The sequence below is a fragment of the Eschscholzia californica genome, unplaced genomic scaffold (assembly GCF_041429995.1).
Source record: "Eschscholzia californica isolate CP2 unplaced genomic scaffold, dmEscCali1.0.p SCAF_6, whole genome shotgun sequence".
NCBI lineage: Eukaryota > Viridiplantae > Streptophyta > Magnoliopsida > Ranunculales > Papaveraceae > Eschscholzia > Eschscholzia californica.
Window position 1 is genome coordinate 25,777,645 of NW_028238483.1, and position 22,934 is coordinate 25,800,578.

At 35.4% G+C, this 22,934-nt stretch overlaps 2 protein-coding genes across 5 annotated transcripts; one reads left to right on the forward strand and one right to left on the reverse strand.

Moving 5' to 3' along the window:
• Positions 1-3,240: 3,240 nt before the first annotated feature.
• On the forward strand, positions 3,241-4,941 carry LOC147532904 (amino acid transporter AVT3C-like). Its single transcript, XM_086645263.1, has one exon. It carries the CDS (start codon positions 3,519-3,521, stop codon positions 4,776-4,778), a length of 1,260 nt encoding a protein of 419 aa, XP_086501389.1. The 5' UTR covers positions 3,241-3,518; the 3' UTR covers positions 4,779-4,941.
• Positions 4,942-6,250: 1,309 nt separating this feature from the next.
• On the reverse strand, positions 6,251-22,641 carry LOC147532905 (uncharacterized). 4 transcript variants are annotated; one of them, XR_015228277.1, is made up of 27 exons: positions 22,083-22,638; positions 21,505-21,574; positions 21,106-21,181; positions 20,674-20,738; positions 20,539-20,589; positions 20,325-20,375; positions 20,136-20,236; positions 19,915-20,056; positions 18,669-18,730; positions 18,521-18,594; positions 18,362-18,432; positions 17,439-17,523; positions 15,633-15,702; positions 15,461-15,553; positions 14,538-14,634; positions 12,785-12,878; positions 12,615-12,698; positions 12,380-12,536; positions 11,918-12,093; positions 10,489-10,533; positions 10,211-10,239; positions 10,007-10,128; positions 9,702-9,749; positions 8,278-8,402; positions 7,314-8,183; positions 7,009-7,148; positions 6,251-6,921 (listed from the first exon to the last, which is right to left on the reverse strand). XR_015228277.1 is itself a non-coding variant. In XM_086650581.1 (26 exons), the coding sequence occupies exons 1-26, from the start codon at positions 22,330-22,332 to the stop codon at positions 7,065-7,067; spliced, it is 3,192 nt and encodes a 1,063-aa protein (XP_086506707.1). In that variant the 5' UTR covers positions 22,333-22,641; the 3' UTR covers positions 6,251-7,064. The 4 variants fall into 4 exon arrangements, 3 of the variants coding, with proteins under 3 accessions (XP_086506707.1, XP_086506709.1, XP_086506708.1); XM_086650581.1 differs by having other exon boundaries at positions 6,251-7,148; positions 22,083-22,641; XM_086650583.1 differs by having other exon boundaries at positions 6,251-7,148; positions 20,136-20,199; positions 22,083-22,500.
• Positions 22,642-22,934: the final 293 nt, after the last annotated feature.

The window sequence follows — 22,934 nt, forward strand, 5'->3', positions numbered from 1 at the left end:
GTGCAGTGTCATAGAACTCAAAATATTGTTCAGCTTGAAAAATTCATCCTTCCACATTTGATCCGTTAAACCGTGTAAAATATAACCTTTCGTCTTTAAAACGATCACCTCTTTGAGACACGATCTCTCTATTATCGACCAATTGAGCAATCTTCTCAATCAATAATGATTGATTTACCGTCATCTCAGTCATCTTCTCTGCCAATTCACCTAATGCTTCTCCATTCCTTTTTTTTTAATTTGTACCAAAAACATGGTTCTCTAACGAAGATAAAAGTAGTGCGAAAACGAATGATAGGAGCGTCTGCTCTGGATACCAATTGATAAGAACCTTATAGTCCTTCTCTAGGCCAGCCAAAGATAAAAGTAAATACTAATAGAAAACTTTATTAATAACTTAAAGATTCATATTCATATCCTAACTACTATGAACTCAACCATATATATAGACTACAACCAAACAAATTAGACTCTAACTAGGACTCATAATTACACTTCAACTAGGATTCAATATTTAGAATATAGGGATATAAAAACTCCTAAATTACCTCGAAACTCTAAAATATAGAAACTCCTAATATTAAATAACTATAGAATATCTTTTAAAATATAGAAAATCCTAATTTTAAATATAGAGAATATCTTTCTCTATCATGCCTCCTCCCTTGACAGCATCCTTGCCCTCAAGGATGGTCTTGCTCATAGTTAACACTGAGTCTCCCTCATCTTCGACAATTGATATTTCATCATCCATCACAACATTGAGGATAAGTGCCTTCTTCAGAACAGAAACATGATGGATTTTCAGGTTTAATGTCCAAAGGTCCTTGTAATGATTGAATCTTTCTTGATTTGGGGATGTAATTTCTCTGCCAAATATGTAAAGATGGTCTTTCCAAGCGACAACCTGGTGAGTACTACGAGGCGGCAGACTATTAGGATTTGATATCAACTTCCACTCCAACTTATCGACATCATAAAGATCACCGTATACGAAAGTCTTGCTTCCATTATAGAATTCACCTACATATATGATCAGTTATGTCTCCTTCAATAGATTGATGTTCATGGAACAATTTGATCGAGGAGAAAGTTTAGGAACATTTTTTTCAATGTGAATTTCCTTCTTTTTAGATTCTTCTTTTTGTATATTCATCAGGATGGCACCGATGTCGTCCTCCTCTGAGATTTTTGTGTTCTCTCTTTCAACTTCCTTCTCCTCTACTTTGGTTGTTTTTCTCTCTGCCTTCTCCTTATCTTTTTCAATGTGAATTTCCTTCTTTTTAGATTCTTCTTTTTGTATATTCACCAGGATGGCATCATCGATGTCATCTTCTTCTGAGATTTTTGTGTTCTCTCTTTAAGCTCCCTTCTCCTCTACTTTGGTTGTTTTTCTCTCTATCTTCTCTTTATTTTTTTCGGACTCCTTAACTATATTTGAAAGACACTCAAATTCTTCTTGATATTCATAGTAGGATCCTGTTTGTCGTAATTTTGCTAGTGCAACCCCTGTATCTTCATACGATGTTCTCTCGAAGCGACCTACAACCGCTTCGACAAGCTGTTCCCATGTACGAAAATATTTACCTCTTTTAGACCAACGACACCATTGCAATGCTTTTCCATCCAAGTAATTGATTGCAAACTGAATCTTTGGTCTTGTGCAGTGTCATAGAACTCAAAATATTGTTCAGCTTGAAAAATCCATCCTTCCACATTTGATCCATTAAACCGTGTAAAATATAACCTTTCATCTTTAAAACGATCACCCCTTTGAGACACAATCTCTCTATTATCGACCAATTGAACAATCTTCTCAATCAATAATGATTGATTCACTGTCATCTCAGCCATCTTCTCTGTGAATTCACCTAATTGCTTCTCCATTCTTTTCTTTTTTTGAATTTGTACAAAAAACAATGTTCTCCAATGAAGATAAAAGTAGTGCGAAAGCGAATGATAGGAGCGTCTGCTCTGGATACCAGTTGAAAAGAACCATAATGTCCTTCTCTAGGCCAGCCAAATATAAACGTAATACTAATAAGTAACTTTATTAATAACTTCAAGATTCATATTCATATCCTAACTACTATGAACTCAGTCATATATATAGGCTACAACCAAACAAATTAGATTCTAACTAGGACTCCTAATTACACTTCAACTAGGATTCAACATTTAGAAATATAGAAGTATAAAAACTCCTAAATTACTTAGAAACTCTTAATATTAAATAACTATAGGATATCTTTCAAAACACAGAAACTCTTAATTTTAAATATAGAGGATATCTTTCTCTATCAGATTAATAGAGAGAGAGATAAATATGAGGATGAATTGTTGTCGAATGTTTAAAATGATGGAATTCCATCAAACTTAGAAAAGTTGTTGAATTCATTTCGTCTAGGTGAGTAGTTTCAAAAAGAAAGTTTTTACTTTAATAAAATCGTATAGTTAGTTAAAATTACATTTTTACATAAGTGGGAGAGGAAATCTCAACAACCTAATATAAATTTAGAAGAGAAGATCCTAGTCGTTAGGGAGGAGGGTAGTCACAAAAAGATAAACCCCTATGATGTCTACATATAGATTGTTCATTAGCCTCCTCTAAATATTTTAATGTGTACACATTTTTTTTTAATGTATACACATATGTTGGTATACCTACTTTTGTTGTCCAATTTCATCAATTAAATAAACTGATCTTTCGTATAAAATGACAAGTCGTGATAGGTATGAACTAGTGAATGCCATGTACAGTCCAAAATGAGAGTTTAGATAAGCTCAAGTAGAAAAAATTAATTGTACGTTTGTCTTGTTGAAGATAATTAAATTATATTAGTAATAGGTGGCTGGCAACCAAGTGGTTCAAAGTGTTAGACATAAACTCCAAAAATCTGGAGGTCATGAGTTCGATTCTCACAGAAGGTGGAATCTTTAATGCTATTGAACGTGGGTTATTAAAAGCATATCGCACTTTATGCCTCTATCATTATAAATTTAACTTAGACGGTTATCGTGTTTATCACATCTTCATGATGTATCAATGCGTGGTAAAGACTAAAGTTGATCGTAGTTTATCACATCTTCATGATGTATCAATGCGTGGTAAAGACTAAAGTTGATCGTAGTCGATTACTCTAAAAAAAACAATTAGAATCTCGTAGTAGAATAAGTACAATGAAACTGTTACACCTTAGCATTCTATAATGGGCCAAAAGGATTAGTGACTTTCTTGGCAAAGCCAAACTCTCCACCAACATCTCAATTCCATTTCAACAAAAAACATCTCAATTCCAAATAACTTATCGTTTTCTCACTGCAGTCTGCAACCATCTAGAGAGAGAAAGTGTTCATGTTTGAGACCCCAAACTCTCTCTCTCTCTAGATCTGCTCAAAACCATCATCTTACCCAACAAAATCAAAATTAAAACCAATCCCATCTTTCAGGAGAGGCCAAAATTCAAGGTAATCCAATTAAATTTTGAAGATTTGTATTCAAATTGATAAAAAAATCCATGGGGTTTGATAAAGAAGCAAGTTCATCATCAAATATTCTTCCACCTTTTCCAAGAGAAGACACACCTCTTCTTTCCAAATCACTTCCTCTTTCTTCAACTTCCAAAACTTTTGCAAACATCTTCATAGCCATTGTTGGTGCTGGTGTTCTTGGATTACCATACACCTTCAAAAGAACAGGATGGGTATTTGGTGTTCTCATGATCTTATTTGTTGCAATTCTTACCTATCATTGTATGATGCTTCTTGTTAAAACTCGTAGAAAACTCGAATCAAAACAGGGATTTTCTAAAATCAATTCATTTGGAGATCTGGGTTTCATAGTTTGTGGTTCAGTTGGTAGATTTTCTGTTGATGCCATGATTGTACTTACCCAAGCTGGATTTTGTGTTAGTTATTTAATATTTGTTGCAAATACCTTAGCATTTCTTACCCAATTGAAAAAAATTCTAGGGTTTACACCAAAAGTGTTTTACATCTGGACTTGTTTTCCATTTCAATTAGGTTTAAATTCAATTCCAACACTTACCCATCTTGCTCCTTTGAGTATATTTGCTGATGTTGTTGATATTGGAGCTATGGGTGTTGTTATGGTTGAAGATATTATGATTTTTATGAAAACAAAACCAGTTTTAGAAGCTTTTGGTGGTCTATCTGTTGTGTTTTATGGTCTGGGTGTTGCTGTTTATGCATTTGAAGGGATTGGAATGGTTTTACCATTAGAATCAGAGACAAGAGATAAAAAGAAATTTGGAAGAAATTTGGGTATATCAATGGGTTTTATATCTTTGATCTATGCAAGTTTTGGAGCTTTGGGTTACTTTGCTTTTGGACAAGAAACAAAAGATATAATCACTACAAATTTAGGTCAAGGATTGGTAAGTAGTGTGGTTCAATTGGGTTTATGTATTAATCTATTCTTCACTTTTCCTTTGATGATGAATCCAGTTTATGAAGTTTGTGAAAGAAGGTTTTGTGATGGAAGATACTGTTTATGGTTGAGATGGATTTTGGTTTTGTGTGTGAGTTTGGTAGCTTTATTAGTACCTAATTTTGCTGATTTCTTGTCATTGGTGGGTAGTAGTTTTTGTGTTGTATTAGGGTTTATATTACCATCTTTGTTTCATTTGATAGTATTTAAAGATGAGATGAAGATTGGAGGAATTACTCTGGATGTTGTGATTATGGTTATGGGTGTTGTTTTGGCTATTTCAGGTACTTGGTCTGCATTGGCAGAGATTTTCTCTATCAAGGTCTAGAGATAGAGAAAGAGAGAATGGAGTTTCTCTATCTAGTTTGTACTTCAATTTGCACACACACTACACACACTTAATTGTGTGAGGTTTGGGTTGTATTTGTGTTTATATATTGAGAAAGTTATATGAATTCATCATGTTCTTAAATAAATTGATTCTCATCAAATGCCAATGTCTAAATGTTATTGTTTCCCTAATTTTATGCTTGTTAATTATGATATGTGCTCTTACTTTAGGAAGAAAATGCTTTTTATGGAAGAAGTTGGAATCCATATACTTTCGTATTTTCTGCAACACAGAGGTTTTCTTCGAAGAGAGAAAGGGAAAGAATAAACAATTTGTCTAGTTTATCTTATTTTCGACATATTTAGGATTATATATACAAAAGCCAGTGAATCAACTTCCACCTTATTTTAGCTTCTTGAGTTATAAATTATAAATTCCTTATGTTAATTAAGACATTTTAAGACTCTGGTTCTGATGGTTTTTGTTTTGGAGCCTTCTTTATTTAAAAGTGAAAAAAAATTGTGTCTTCACAAGATAGAAAAATTGTGGTTTATTTTTATTTTTTTGATGAAATACTTCCCTTGTTTCTTGGGTACTTTGTTGTTAATTGGAGATTACTAGAGTGTCTTTTGTGGGATTCAATTATTAAGGAACTAGTTGCCCTAAACCATTGAAAATAGAAGTAGGTTTCGAATAATTGAAGATTTTGTGGAATCATTATTCATTAGGCAAGCTGACTTTATATGTTAGAAAAGGCTGGGAGAAGGTAGCTTCTTTTCACGTTTGAATTTGGTGATCTTTAATTTAATTAAGCCCCCCATAAACAGATATTGTTGATCAACAATGCTGCAAAAAAGAATTGGAAGCTAATTGAGGTAGAGATATTGGATGGAAGAAATAGATGTGGCCAAATATAAAAGTGACAGACTAAAACGGCCAACATCGAAACTAGAGTGTCAGAACTAGACAAATTTTTGAAGAACGATATGAAAAATAACTTTCCACACATTCGCTTACCTTGAAGGTCAAATTCCATTATTGAAAAACCTAATTATGTTAAGGGCTGTTGGGGTTATGTTGTTTAATTGCTTAACTACTCTTGAGCACCATGGCCCAGTTTTTGTTTGTAAACTGCCACACCGAAACCAATTGGCGGATCCTATTCTTGGCGATGAAATTTTCTATTTTATCGACTTGGGCTATTTTCGATGTGACGTAAAGAGCATGACACCATTGGATCAATCATGTATGAGCCTAGCTATGCTAGTGCTACTGAAGTTTATGACCATCTCACTCAACCGATTAACCTTTTGGGGCATCTAACTGGTCAATTAGCAAAAATCTTTTTTATCAATGTTAAGATGTGAACTCTAACCTCTCCAGTAGAAAGATGTACGTACGACCACTCAACCAAAATGAATTTCACAATTAGCAATAGTTCGAAGTCAAGTATTAGTTTGTCCGGAGTCTTCTTCAAATATTCTAGATTAATTCTTGCACACTACTTCACTTGTGGCATTCTTTCAAATTAAGTATATTGTATATTAACATCTAATTCAACCCCAAAGGCAAACCTAGAGGAAATAAAGTTGAAGACTTGACATAAGTAGTGTATGCACAGTGTAAGAAAGAGAGGAAATTTCTTCATACAGACAGACATGACTACCTTAACTGGGTTGGGTGCCCTATAAATACACACAAATCTACTGCAGGGTTGTGTCAAACAGAGAGGGCGGTTGGCAAAAGATCATGCTCGAAAAGCCTTCAGGTTCACCTGCAACTTCAGCAACGTTTTCAGGATATACTTGAAATCCAATACAAATCTTCAAAATGCAAACCTCAAACGCCAAAACTCGAACCTGTTGGTAAAAGATCATGCTCGAAGATAGTTGTTCACTAACCAATAGCTCGTAATAATCACAGCCAATAAACAAATAGACATCATCTCCGTTTGAAACTAACCCAACTTCTGTCGCTAACTAAATGATATATACAGATGTCATATTCCTAGGCTTCAGACTGTTTTCTTTTCCCAACCATATAATAAAGTTGGATCAAATTCAAATATCCACAACTCAATCTCTTTTCTCCCAAGTTGATTTTATACGTTAGCGCAGAGAGCTCTGATATGGAGTCTAAACTGCGAGAGCGGGGAACAGATTACTGTCTTAGAGCGCATGTGCGCCGGAAACAGTTAGTTTGAGAAGATAATGGAACATTTTTTAACCTTAGATTTAGTTGTCATCTAGTTCCAGTCTCCATGAGTCCTGCTATGTTATAAATTTATCCATTGTCGGAAGAGCCTACTACCTCTTTCTTTGGTGATATGAGATTCCTGATTTCCACACGATCAAAATAAAACAAGATCTGTAGATGAAAAAGAAAACAATTCATTGTTCAAGCAACATTAAAAACAGCACAAAGAGTGAAGCAGAATTAGAAATTACTGAACTACTACTTCAAGATTCAAGAACACGGCATTAAGTTGAAAATAGTACAATGAAAAACTAATTTAATCCACAAAATCCTCACCTTATTTTGTAGTTGAATATTTGATGCATCAGTAGCCATGATCTGTACACCGAGGAACCTGTTTGAGACACTGCAGAAAGGGCAGAAAACAATACTAAACACACATCCATCTTGTCCGGACCAAATACCGTGTTTAGAAGCATCGTTGCTAATAGGGCTATTACAGAGTCGCTGATCTACAGATGATAGGTCACAGATCACAACCGGTATACTCTCGGAGTCGCTGATGGATGTGTGCTCTGGTCTACCTCTACGGAAAGATTTCAAATACACTTTGGAAGATGAGGTTACTGAACACATGACAAGGTATTGGTTCTCAGGCAAACCTAATGAGTTTTTACAGAATGGGCAATAAATATGTACCCTCTGGTGTATTGCAGGACTGGAGGAGAAAGGTGAGGCAGTATTATTTGCTGCACATAATCCTGTGACATTCGGCTTCCTCTCGTATTCTGGAAACTCGGCTTCAGAATCAAACTCAATTCTACGTTTTACTTCCCGAGACGAACTCGTACATCTCAGACCCACATAAGGTTTAACATCAGGAGTTCGAAACTGCTCTGCAGGGGAGCTAAGAAGTGTGGGTGATGAAGTCATCAAATTTCTACTTTCCTGTGTATGATAATCAATACTCCAATTCGGAGATGGCTCTACTTTTGGTTTGAGATCGTGGAAGTTGGCATCTATTACTTTTTCAGGAGAGAATTTCATTGGGCATGTGCCCTGGGAAACAGCTCGACTTGAATTGGATATGGTTGCCAAATGGGAGGGTACTTGATCTGGTAATTTATTAGATGTCGCCACTATAGGGTTATCTTCTTTCTTGACATAAGAACTTCCTGTTGTGTTTATCTTTTGTCTTATACGTTCCTGAAAATATAATCAGATTAGCAACCATTAATCGCGGACAAATTGATGTTTCAGAGAATAAAATTAACTGATGCATCTACAAATAGTTAAGGACCTCGACAACTTGGAAGAAGGATTGCAAATCCTCCATAGACTTGTCAAAGCTGTCATACTTGTTGATGGAATTTCTGAGCCACTTCGAAACATGTTCAGTATTCCTTGCTTCCCTAAACCGTTCGTCTGCAAGAACGACAAGAATGAATTGCTTATAAGTGATGTAGAGGAATTGGCCGAGAAATACATGGATGAGATCGAAGCGGCCAAATACAAGGGTGACAGACTAAAACGGCCAAAATCGAAGCTACGGGTGTCGGAATTGGACGAAATTTTGAGGGATGGTGCGAAATAGCGTTCCGGTCATTTGTTGTCGCTTCGCCACAATGGGCCCACTTTGAGGGGCAAATTCCATCGTTTAGGGCCTCAAAACGGACTTTTACTAGTTTTTTTCTATTTTTGGTAATTGTTTTCAGTTTAGGATTACTACTATTCTAGTATTTTATTTTTTTAGGAGTTTCTATTGGAGTTTGACCAAGATTAGGAAACCATAAGTCTATACAATGAGGGCTTAGAAGTTGTTTCAGTCATTCATTCAATCAATAAAATTCAGTATTTTAGTATTCTTGTTATCAATTTCGGTTCAATAGTCTTTAGACGGAGTTTTAAGGCTTTTATCAGTTTTTCCGCTGCGTCAACAAGTTCAGAAATGAGAACTAGATAATAAATGTCAAGCACTAAAAGCAGATCCTAAATAGATATCCACTGGTTATGGGACTGATCTCGCTTACTACCCTAAAGGAAGGTCTTTAGTTGCTTATCAGTCACCAGTATATTATGACTAAATGGTTTCAGGTAACCGTCTTTTGAGTTTTCACAGGCGACGATATTTTTGGATAAGAAAGTGTAAAAATAATTTCCTCAGTAGGTTGGAGCTATAGTGATGAATCGTAAATGCATTGGGGACTTTTATTTACTAGTTTATCTTTAGTTGCTAATATCTGGGCTTCCTATTTTACTTTGGATTCTACTTAGATTTATTTTCCTTTTCCTTAAAGGAATTAGTTTCTCTTTTATTTAGGATTACTGGTTTAACTAGTATTAGAATTAGAGTGCAATTAGGAAATTCCTCTGTAGATAGAGATGACTGGCCGAACCCTAGAGGGCAGCCCTCTGTTAAATGAAATACCATCATAGTGCCGTTGTGATTGTTTGATCGATTTTCTTATATTATACATTTGGTTTCTAGTTCATACTTTGACTGTGTAACTTAACGCTAATATACTCTCGATCTCAATAAACGATTAAATATTCGCTCATGATGTTTAGGTATATAGGATACGTTAATTCGAAATGTATGAAAATGGTTCAGAGAAATGGTTCCTCCAATTACAAAAAGCACAGCTTTGGTTCCATACCCAGCTAAATTTGAACTTCAACATTTCTACATATGCGAGAAACAAAAACATCGGGCAAAATAAATACCTAGAAAAATCACAGCTCCATAGTCAAACTTATGGCGTATGCAACGACCTACAGAATGCAAATATATTAGTAGTTGCAATATCAAGAGGAATGTACAAACACTGCATTGTTAAATGGTTGTAAGGCAAAATGAATCCATATAACGCTCCTCAACAACATGAAGTACTAAATATTTGGTGACAGATTGTTAAGCTAAGCACAAGATGCAGCCAAAAAGTTCATAGCCGCAATTTCGTGAGAAAAAATACATGAGCATAAACTAAATGGCACAGTCTAGACAACGAGAAACCAAAGATAGAAATTACCTGCAGCTTGATTAAGAGCACGAAATGCTTGGTGACAATACCACTCATTCCCACTCAGCAATTTCTTGGATGGGCTATATGTGTCGTTGTACTTCTTTTTCTGAACAACCTGAGTATCATGTCTATTGACACGCTTGTATTCAGAAATTTGACTTGGTACAAGTGGCCAATATACATTAGTAAGATATTCTGAAGAGCACTTACATGTTTTGGAATGGAATACCGACGAGTATCTGGAAGCATCAAGGATAACTCAAACTAATTATGAAGCAACACCTAGTCCAGTAGAAAGGATAATGATGTGGTAAAAGGAGTGTCCTACGTTCATAGAGAACCCCGAGGCCACATTCTATGCATAAAGATCGAGTTGGAGTACCAATGCGAGATTATAAAGGTGTGGTTTAACCAAAACGTAACGTGTTGTAACTTAAATTCAAATAAAAAAGTAATGTGTTGTAACTTGAAAAATGGGCGAAGGATACAACAACCCGAGCTTTTTCGTCAGAGAAGTCGATCCCTTCAGAGACCTGGAAGAAGAAAAATACCAAATTGTAAATCTTAGACTACAATTTTGGTAACATTTTGCAGCTAAATTATCTCTCTTTTCCTCATCAAGGATAAGGATAATCAAAAGACATGGTATCCTGGTGGAAGATAACCCCTGTAAAATACTCACTGTGTTAGCAGAGGGTTAACCAGATCGGCTGATATTGTATCTCATGGTAATGAATGTAGGACCATCAAAAAGGATCAGCTAAACCCTTAAAGATCTTCTCCCAGCCCAAAGAGGGGATCAAATTTGTTAGTATTGTAAGAACAACCTCCTAGTCTAGAGTTACTATTTTGTTTTATGCATATCTCCTAGTCTAGAGTTACTATTTAGTTCACTGACTAAATCAGCAAATTTACTAATTTAGTAAACTACGAAAGTGCTACAAAATCTATACTGTAACAGTCACCCACTATAATCAGTGCTTACTCTTTCAACGATAAATTGAAACTGAGTTGTCGGTTAAACACAGTTACCATAAATTCACTCGGAAAATTCAAACACAGCTTTCTATGTTCATGATCATATTTGAAAGAAACCAACCCCCCTAGAGGCAGCTTCACATTTTGGGCAGCTTGCCTCCACAAACACCCAACTGTGGATCAATTGAAACACAGGGGGTTCCAATTGGTTAACGAACGTATTTTGTGTAAGAAGCGGGAGGAATTTTCTGATCATGTACTCATACACGGCAAAGTGGCTGCAACCCCTGTGGAACTACTTCATCAATGCTTTCAAGACCAGCTGGTGCCTTCCAAAGTCTATTGACCAAGTTCTAGAACAATGGCAACGAATAAAAACTCTTAAGCTAGGAAAGAAAGTGTGGAACTTGATCCTTTTGGCGATAAAATGGAGTCTATGGAAGGATAGGAAGAACAGGATTTTAAGGACTCTAACCCTCGTAGCACAGTAGGAGTAGAGGATGTTAAAGGCCTGCTCTTTTATGGAGCAGGTAGATGAAATGGGCTATATTTCCAAATCATAACAGATTTTGTTCACTATTGGGAGGCAATGATGATATACCATGTAATCCAACGTGTCACTTGTAAATTCTTTTTGAATATTACTTCCAAGTTTTAGGAAAAAAATTGAAACTGAGTTGTTAAAGTTTATTGTTCTGCCAACAACCCTTCGTTGGAGTGGTAAGCGGTATAATCTTCCACCTTAGAGGTCAAGGGTTCGAGGCACACGATGAACATTTCAAAAAAAAAAAAAGTTTATTGTTCTCTTTATGTTGTTCGCTCATTAGTTCTTGATTTTCATTTATAGTCCTCTCTGCTACGACATTAAGTAGAGAAACAAAGAGTCAAAGATAGTTGCCACAAGGGAAATACTTAATTTAAATGTTTGTAATTTTATACCTTCCCTCGGTAAACAGCCAGTAAAGCAGCCCCTGAGTAATGAGGATCATTTATTGTGGAATGGTTTTGCTTGTCTTTCATCTTGGTTTCACAAGGAGGTGACTTTTTACTTCGATGAATTGCATCGTAGTAACCCCTCAAAACAGACTCAAAAGCGTTCTGGTCTCCTTTTGGCTCTGCAAAATGAGTTAATGAATAACACAATCACCACATTAAAAACCTCAAGGCACATATAAGGTTGTTAGGGGCATATGCATAATAATGCAGGTTGTTAAGATATACCCACATTTAAACTAGAGATTCTTCCTTGACACATTTCTTGGTTTTAATTCTACTATCGGAGCAAACATAAACATCTAGAAGCAGGAGATCAAAAAAATATATCCTGCACACCGATTTTAACGTCCTAATTGCTTCTGCATAATCAACTATAGAAACAACAGACAGAGAGATGCTTCTTACCAATAAAAAGGGACTTCCGAACATTTAACCGACGCCAAATACCAGTTTCCTCCCAGCGCTTTCTTAGCTTTTCCATCAACCCATAGCTAGGAAAGAATACAAGAGCACCACCGGGTACAATCTTGAAAATTTCCTCCAAAGAAGCACCAAGATCATCCTTCACAATAAAGAATCCAATGTTTATTTGTAAAGGGAACTTATATCACCCTTTCCCACAAGTTAGCTTTCGCATTACCTGATACGCATATACATCAGATGTTTTATAGCTTGCATTTAATGAAATATTCCCTGGACCAGTGGAAACTACAGCAGCCCACAGCTATAAATGAAGGTAAATCAGATCACCTGCGCTGCTGCGCAGAGGAAAAAAAAAACATGCATTCAATTTTGACTAGAGATCCATACCTGCGATTTCAATTCTATAACATGTTGGGCTTCGAAACAAGTGTCAAACTTAAGCCCAAGTTCAGACGAAAAAGAGTTCATGGGTGAGAGCGTCCTGAATAACAAATATATACATATGAAGGGAGTAGTATATCCAAAATAATACTATGTTAAATCATTTATTACTGTACAAAATGGACTTTCAGATACAGAGAAGTCCAATATTAGGATATGATGCATGCTAGTTTTTAGTCTGAAATGATCCTAAAATGTTGGGCAAAATTCCACCTTGGACATGTTTATTGTGCTAATGAAATGAATCCTTTTTAATTATCTGAATTATCACATTGTCTATAAGAGAAATTGAGAAAATTAATGTATAAGCATTAGGTGTATAATAAGGTAGGAGAATCAAGAGATAAAGAAACCTAGAGGAAGAGGAATCTGACTCCGAAAGAACCAATATTATCCTATATTTGTTTTAATGTTTATCTAGTTTCTAATATCTTTAGTTTCTATCTTTTATAAGTTCGCATATTTTTTGGCACATATACATGATAAATATGATGTAAGGTGATTCATATGGATATAATGAAAAACATTGATAATCAAATTCTTTCAGTGTAGATATATTATATGACCCAGAAGATTGAAGAAAGCACTTTTTTAATATCACTTAGCGGAAGTATAAAATTCTGCAATTCATGATCATCGGCGATGTAAAGAGTTGATATGCGTTGTCAGTAGCCGTGCGCTATAATGATTACATGTGGCTAATAATTATTATATATTAATCTTAAGAGAGTCGCTGTACACATGAATGTGGTATGATATGAATGTCGGATTGTGCGACTGCATGGTGATGGAATTGTTGAGGGCGTAACAGTAGTTTAGTATTGTGGTTGGCTTTACCCTCTCCCTCATTTGTTTGATGTGTGGTTCTGTGGTCCATATTAGGTGCACTGAGGATCGATCTGAGTATTGACTGTACAGGATGCTAACACAAGGGCAATTATGATGGATTGGTACCCTAATGGACCACACTCTCACACAACAAACAATTAAGGAGGTTTCAAAAGAAAACCAACTTATCACACCTCACTTTTGATTACATAGTGGCATATTCATTAATTTTGCCTGTAATGACTGCACAATTACCAATATGCTTTATCTACTTAAACTCGAGATTTTTTTAATCTACTGAAGCCCTAGAAATCTAAAAATCTCCATTTGGATTCTGGCGCGACCTATAATTTCAAGACAAGACAAAAGTCGTTCGCCAGTTTGGAGGATTCTTTCCCTAGTTGTTTTCCTATTTGAAAAGGTAGCTGCTTGGAGTTCCATTTCCTAGACTCTCAAAGGTATTGTGTCAACTATTTAATGCTTAAGCCTAACAAAACTCAAAAGGTAGCTACAAATGATGTCATTTGAGACTTACTTAATTAGTTGTTTATGGTTTGATATTTAGAAACTTCTGAGCTCCACGAGAGGCGTTATTGGTTCATTGACATTTTTGCATTAACTATGTTGTCACTTGTCAGTTCTGTGATGGGATTTCATGGTAGGTGACCTTGAAATCTATACTTAAGGACTTACACTCGCCTTGAGGTGCACATCAAAACTTAAGTCTCAAAACACCTACAGTAACAATAATATAGGATATTTTGGTATATTTTAATTGAATTTTAGAAAGTTGTTATGTAGAATTATCAGAATACAAATAGTTGCTTACTACATCAGGCTCGGCCATAGACAATGTACGCTTGGTGCTTACCCGGACGTGAGAATCACTGACATAGAAAGATCGGCAATTTTTCTAAAGACAACAGATGGATTCAAGCATGACAAGCTCAAACAATGCGTACTTTTTCCTGCAAGAGATGTTATGGATAAGTTCAAGAATAAATGTAGAAGAATATTAGGATTAACAATATCCATTTTTTATAACAAGATTCTGAATTCTCTGAAACATTCCAATAATATCACAATGTAAAGTTTCTTTGGATATCTCGATTCTCCAGTCATCAAAAATCTTGATCGAAAAATATTAACCTTGATAGTAATAATATATGTACAAATCATGAATATTAATTTTCTCCTTGTGCTTTTACTATGTGCTTAAGCAGTTACATAATCAAAAGCTTTAGCCTTTAGGTACGTGTACGACAAATAAGAAAAAAGAAGCAACTGAATTTTGGGGGGCAAAGAAAATCTAGCAGCTCGCACTCATTTATAACAATATCAAATATCTGCTGCACTTTAATTTGTTTCTGGGTGAAGTGGAAAAACTGCATATAATCCATTTCTTTCAGGGATTTTACTATGATTTGGGAGGCTAGTTTGGCTACATCTACATCCTTGAAGTCCTTTTCTGGTGTTCAGGCCTTTATGATCATTATACTTGTACCATTTATTTATTAGATTGTTTCTCTTCTTCAAAAAGTATCTGCTCCAGTTATGGGCCATGCCAACACTGTTTCCTTTAACATTGTTTGTAGATCTTACTAAATTCTTTAGAAAACTTATTTTAATAGTATCTTGTTTCTTTACTTGACTTTTCGAGCTTGTATCATTTTTTTGGTGCCTGCCGGGCACCCGATTCAATAAATTGCCTATTGCGGAAAAAAGAATACAGCGACAGTTTGCAGCTTTAAGGAAAGATTTCTCTCTGTTACTAAAAAGAAATGGGAGACTTACCAGAAGCTTTTTCAAAATATTTCCGCAAGGCAAGCTGATAATCAAAGGTATTGGGCCGACTTCGAGAGAAATAGCGAAGCGAACAAAACAATTCTGCATGACATTGTCAAGCACAGTCAATACAGTGAACTAAAAGCTAATCAATTCGAAGTGGACTCGGTGGAGTTAATACCTTGAAGTCTGGACACAGATTTCTCGCTTAAACAAACTAGTGATTCTGCATCAGATGCAGCTCTGATTGCCTACACCAATAAAATTGAGCAAGATACAAAAGCTGGTAAGTGTTATGCTAAGAAAATAAATAATTTAAAGAAAGGATGAGAAGTTTGTCCATTAAACGTTCGTTATGAGTGTTCAATCCACCAAGAAAAAAAATGGGTTTTTTTAGTCAAGGGCCTCAAGGCACATCTGTGCCAACAGATAACCCATTAGTCCTGTCCATTACAGCATTTTTTTTCAATAATTCCATTCATATCCCTTCTTAAAGCCAAAGTAACTGTTTGTTTCCCTCCCAAATCAAGAAAAAACTCTCTCTCTCTCTAACAAGTCTTTTCTTCTTAATTAAAACAAAAAACCAACCGAAGCTTTGTCGTCGTTTAATCTTTGTTCACTTTCAACAACATCCCCAATCATTTTCAGAAAAAAAAAAAAAAAAAAAAAAAAAACAACATCCACAATCATCTAACAGGTCCAATAAATCTATAAAATGTTGTTTTCCCTTCACCAAGTTCCCGAAAATATTTTGAAAAGTTTGGGTTCTGTAAGGAATTTTTCCTTCCTAAAATCTGTAAGCAAAAATGTGAATGTTGATTTATTTTAACATTTCTCAATTACAAACTTATTACTCGGTTAGAGTATTTCTTGTATTGAAGTCTCTGGTTCTCGTGATCTGTGTGTTTTTCTCCTTGTGCTTTTGTGTTATTAACCTTTCATTATTCCCAGGATATTCCAAATTTGATTTGTACTAACAAATCTATTTTTGTTTACACAAAGCAAGTTTACATAAAGAACTTCAATTTTGTTGAAATTCAGAACGAAATAAAATCAGAGTTCCGTATCCCGACAAAATTAACTTTTATATCACTAGTGTTGTTATGTGTCCACAAAACTAGGTTGTCCAAACTTCAACAAAAGAAAGTTTATTACATGAGAAATCCAAGAACCGAAGAAACCATGAAGAATGAAGATTGGACTTTCAAGAACAGCGAACAAATGAAGACAAAGAGCAGTGAAGAAGATAAGATAATAAGCAAAAAATCAACAAAAAAGTATAGGAATCGATAGTCTGTAGTGGTAAAGATAACGGTAAGAACATAATCGGTGTACGCCTACATGAAACATGATGTCATGATACAGCCTGCAGTTGGTTCTTTGAAGCAATTTTTATTTTCGAGTATCAGCCAACATAGCAGTTTTAGCATTTCTTACTAGTATTTTTATTTTTATTGAAACTTCCAAATTTAACTTCAACAAAATACGGAAATAGAGTTAGAGTTGAGTTTAGGATTCATGCCCATAAGGGGGGCATGATCGAGCCCTATAAATAGGGTGTTCTTGTTCATTCTTCAGATCATCAAATAATGTCCAAACTTCTTGGATGTGTAATTGCTTCTTTTGTTTCAGTCTTGTTCATTATACTTGTTTTCTTAAAGCTCTTAGCCTTCATTTCAAGTTATTTATTTTTGCCAAGCTACATCAAGACCCTACAAATTTCTTAACCGGCTTCAATGAGGAGTTATTTTGAATTTCGCGAGTTCCAGTGCCAAATAGAATTTTTGACATGCTTTAAATACGAAAATTAATTTCTAGGGTTTGAACTTTGAACAAATGAGTCATATATGCAAATCAGGGTATGGACTGAACTTCTATTATTTTCTTTATATTTTTTTTAATGAAAACCTCCTTTGGTAGTTCCATTGGTAGACCAAACACGAACATATTTAAATAAATAAGTACGTATATAATAATATTAAAGTACCTCTCTGGCACACTTCTCCAATAACTCGAAGTCCTGGAAAATACCAATTTCTTGAAGTTCTCTGAAAGCTTCATCGCCCGTCCAACTGGAAGAAGATAATAATGAAATTACATTGCAAAAAAGGGAACTGGATACAATATCTATGCTGAAGAGCTCAATGCAACCTTCGACGGAGCAGTGTTTATAAGAAAACATGTTCAGTTAGTTGCCATCAAATATCAACAATGAGAAAGGTGGATAAATCACATCAGTGTGATCCATTAATTAATGGATTATGCTATTTGCTCCGAGCTTCTTGCCCGAGCATGGCTCGAAGGATGACGTGGGCCACGTGGCATATCTGGATTCGAGAATGAGCATGCCACGTCAGCTTTCCGCCCATTATTGGGCGACAAACTCGGGCCAAGCACCCTTTATTAATTAATCAAGTTGATGTAAGGGCATCATGGCCAAGTCGGTTTACTGCCGTAAGGCTCAAAAGGGATTTCATTTTGCATATCAGAGCAGCAACTTTTAGAGTGTTAGACTCTTATTGACACCAGCTTCGTTAGGAGTGGTCCTGGCTTATAAATACATCTTCAGTCTTTGTTCAAATCATCTTTGATCAATTGGAAACATATCATGATGCTACCTTTTCTCGTTATCATTCTTTATGTGTTATAATGTCTTCTCATCAAGTTTCAAGGTGTTTAACTGGGTATAGTTTTTGCATAACCTTAGTCTTCTGCAAGCATTACATCACAAATATTTAATATGCCGAACCAGCGAAACATTTAAAAGCTTTACCCCTAAGCACCAGTTAAAAATTCATCCTCATTTAAGTGGATTCTGATTGATTTTTATCTGAACCATCTAATGCAGGGTTAATCAAGATCTATGGTCAGTAGGGTGCAGTGACTAATGGATGTAAACATGTAACTCACCTTGAGTCGTAGTCCCGAAAGCCACGCTCCTCTAAAGTATGTGTCTTTCTCGTAATCCAATTAAAAATCCCCTACACAGTAAAAGAAAAATCAGCGCTGACCGTACTATCATCAATTATAAGGTATTTCAGTAGTTTCATAATAGTATATATATAAAACCTGGATTATGTCATGCAAAGCTTGGTAGACCGTTGAATCCCTGAAGCGTAGTTCTCCCAATTCTTTCTCCAAAGCTTTATACAGATATGATGATCACATTTCCTATTTATGGAACAAGATACAAAGGGGCAATGGACGGCTAACTTACCATTTAAGTCATCTTCTTCAATATCCACACTACCCGCTTCGCGTGCCGTGTCCTCTATATTGCTGAAATAAGCAAAAAATGCCTTTCAAGGAAACAACTTAGAGAAAGTAATAACGTTGTCTAGTGTTGAAAGAATCCACAAATAAGCTGAGTCATCATAGTAAACATTAGGGAGTAATAAAGAACTCCAAGGAATGGATTGAACATAAAACTTTTGGAATCTTACAGAATTGGCGTTGGCAGCCAGACGTTTTGATCACCAAGGACCCACAGTTAAATAAATTCACTTTTTCAGTGTCATATAAGGTGTCTTTAAAGTTTAAAGCACTCAAAAGAGTCTGAGTTTAATTCATTATGTGATGAATGCAGAAGAGTTATAGATGCAGAGTAGTTAATCTTATGAGATAATAATTGCACCATCTAGAAGCACAAGGAACTGGTTATTCAGAGAGTAGCTTCACAATCGAAGTGGAAAAGAAAAGAATATAAAAGAGTACGCACAACGACAAACACGTGTCCGTGAAACTACAAACACAAGCTAGTGAAACAGAGAGAGAGAGAGAGAGAGAGAGAGAGAGAGAGAGAGAGAGAGAGAGAGAGAGAGAGAGAGAGAGAGAGAGAGAGAGAGATTTGGAGATCTAAACAAACGAAACTACAGGCAAAAGTTGGTAAAACCGAACACCATATCAGAAAACGTAGATGGTGAGTTCGACTCACTGACACTGTGTACAGTGTACTCCAATAAGAAGCATCTTGAAAATGAGAGAGAAATAATAACTGTGACCTATAAGAATAACCTTCTGGATTACTAAGGGCCAGTTTCGGTTCGTGATCCTAAAATTTGTTTTCGAAAACTAAACTATACGAACTTAACTATCGCACACTAACAAGCCGTACAACATCCAAAACTGTTTGTTGATTTATTACAAAACTATGTAAGGTTTTTACAATACCACAAATGATCATTTGGTGTTTGCATTGAAATTATACAGGATTTCGTTATACAATAAATCGAATGAATGCTCTGAATGTGTACAAGATGTAGAACCATTTAGGTATAACTTAGTTTCTAAAGTCATCTTTTAGAATAACAAGTTAAAAGGACCCTAAGCAACTTGTAAAGATCTAACTCGAATAAATAAGAGTTTTCTTAATTGAATAAATAACCAAGTTATGCCACTATATGCATTAAGTCAACAAACTAAATTAATAGGAAAAAATTTAGTGAACAGCTTTAAGTACATACTGAGCTTCATCAAGTATCACAATTGAGTCTTTAAGATCTATATCCATTGCCCTCCGTATGAAAGGATTAATGATATAGCTGTATGAGCAGAAAATAAGTTGAGCTTCTTCTGCCATAGAACGTGCTGCAAAATATGAACAACCTACAAAAATTGACCCTGCATAAGGATTTTGTAGACAATAAAAATCCTTCAACAAACTACAGGTAAAAGACAACTAAACCTTTTACTATCTGTCCAACTTTAAGTAGATCTTCAATATCATGAGCTTCGTGGCAGCCACCTTTCTGAAAAGATGGATGAGCTTTGACTTTGTCGAAATTTCTGCTTACGGAGAAACTAGGATATTACTTGGTTCACGCATGAAGAGACAAATTTTATGAGCATAGATAAACAAAACAATAGAACTTACTGGAATTCTAAGCATCCCACTCCTACTTGTGGCTCCTCATCCATGCCGTCACTAGAACATTATGACAATGCATAGTTTAACCAAGATAGGTAAGGACTAAGGACAAATTGGTATAGAGGATTTGGTACATGCACAAAGTCACAGATTCACAAGTAATGAGAAACATTATAAGCGTTGAAAGTGTGCTAAAAGAGAAGTAGAGAGTACAACTTACATGGTTCCTAAGCATTCTACAACTGGTTCCTTCACCTTTAAAAGTGACTTACTGAAATTTTACAACCATACGCAGGTAAGCAGAAGACAAATAGAAACCACCAAATATTTTGTTGCTTTGGGGTTGAAATTTTACCATTTCGCGTCAATGTTTTCTGTCCCACGCAAATCTTCATTTGTGCAGTAGTGTTTCCTTGATCCCTGAAAGAAAAAGAAAAGGCAAAGGTAACAAAAAAAAGAAACGTAAATTCGTAAAATCTTCGAAAGGAGATGATGATTACGATGTTGAAGAGGAAGATATCTACAACAGAGTAAATCATCATTATTCCACCTTCTCCGGGATTGACTTTGAACTAATCGACACCACGGACCCTGGGTGTTAAAAATACAAATGCAAGACACAAAATTTTGGCCCAAAAGAACATTCTGGCTTAGTTTGGATCCAGGGGCCAAGGTGTTACAGTATGGTATAGAAGATACTTTAAGCTTGCAAAGTTTTGATGACAAAGCACAATTTGTTCTAGATGCCAAAATACAGAGACGAGGTTATAGGAATAGACAAACCTACCAAAATTGCCATTGGTACCCGGTAAGATGTTTTGCGATACTCACGAATTACTTGACTTATTTGTGAATGTGTCCTCCTTTAACAAGCAATACCATGTGATAGTTAATATAGGTTTAGCAACAATGTGATTTATTGTCCTTAAATAATAAAAATATTAGTCGTATATAAACTTGTTAAGAAAAAAGACACCTAAAACAAATGAAACTCACAAGTTGAAAAGCTTTTACTGCATGAACTTGTGAAGTTTTTTTCATGCAGCAAATAGCCACATAATCTTTCTATACTTTTTTCGTTCCAACCTATTTTGAAAAGCTTAGATGTGACATTTTACACTGGAATGAAAATTGGCATCACACAAACAAAATTGTCATCGGAATGGTCAGCAAAAGAGCAACTTACGTAGCGTAAAAGATGGTAGGTGTGGTCTTTTTCTTTCGAGCTTTACCATATCCTTGAAAAGGAGACTCACCTGAAAAACCCATGTAACAATATAGAATTAAAATACAACAAACTAATTTCCCTTTCAATATCTTAGAGAATGTAATCACTAAAATCAATATCCCAACAAATTAAGCCCGCTAGTTACACAAGTTCAACTATGGACCATTAGTTCTGAATAACCCATTCAACAGAAAAATCCTGTGTTAATCAGACTTTCTTAAATAGTGACTTGTTGAATTAGTCGGTTAAATAGATGGGTTGTTTAGCGTTTCTCTTTAAATTGCATCTAGGGTGACCTAAACTCAGCACAACCTTCAACAACTCGTCAAGCAAAATTTCAGAGCTTTAAAGGGCCTCAAATCAGATTACAAATCCAAAATACAATACTGGCGCTAATTAGCTTAAAAGGAAGAGAAAATAGGTATCCTGTGATGATTTCAACTACAGAAAGAAATCTATTATCTCATTTTCTTGTCCAAATTAAAGTTTCCAAAAGCTAATTCTAATAATAATAATCAAGAAAAAATACTGCTTACATTGAGGTGAAGAGTGACTGTGATTCTGCTGCCATGCAAGCACAGAGCATAAAAGCGATAATGTTTTTCCAGTTCCAGTTGGAGATTCAAGTAATGCATTAGAGTGCCCTTGTCTTTCAGCTAGATTTAGGGTTGAGATTACCTTCGCCATGAATGCGCACTGTGTTCCGTACGGTTCGTATGGAAACTCTACTTGAAGTCCACCAATGTACTTAGAACTAGGGTTTGGGTTTTGAGTTGCAGAATTCATTTTTTGATCTAGTTGATGATTCCAAGTTGAACAACGTTGAGTTTCTAAAAACCGATTTTCTCTATTTTGGAGGGAAAATTGAGAAGGGAACTTCGAGTCGTCTTTCCCTCAGAAAATTTCAAATTTGGAAGTCGAGACTCCTCACAGTTATACAAAAATGATCGACCTGTTATATATATTGGCTGCCCAGAGATTTATGGTCTATTTTGATGCCACATAAGTTTCCTTAAGAATTAAGGAAGAAGTTAACATGAGGTGTGAAGTTAACATGAGGTGTACCTCAATGGTGATATTTGGCTGAGTAATGAACATGGATAGCATGAGGTGCCCAAAGCTAAATACCTTACCCTCTAAATGCTCCACATCCACTACCAACGTGGATGCTCTTTTGTGATTGGGACTTTTACTATAAATACCTTCATTGTTCCATTAGTTAGGGAGAGAGAAGAAAATATAAATATATGAGATAAATATAAGTTTTCTTTACCAAGTCTTTGTTATTCTTTATTATCTACTCTCCTTTTACTTATTGACAAATAGCAAACTTGTTACACGTTATCAGCACGAGGCTCTAACCAAGTGGGGAAATAATTCCAGTTATA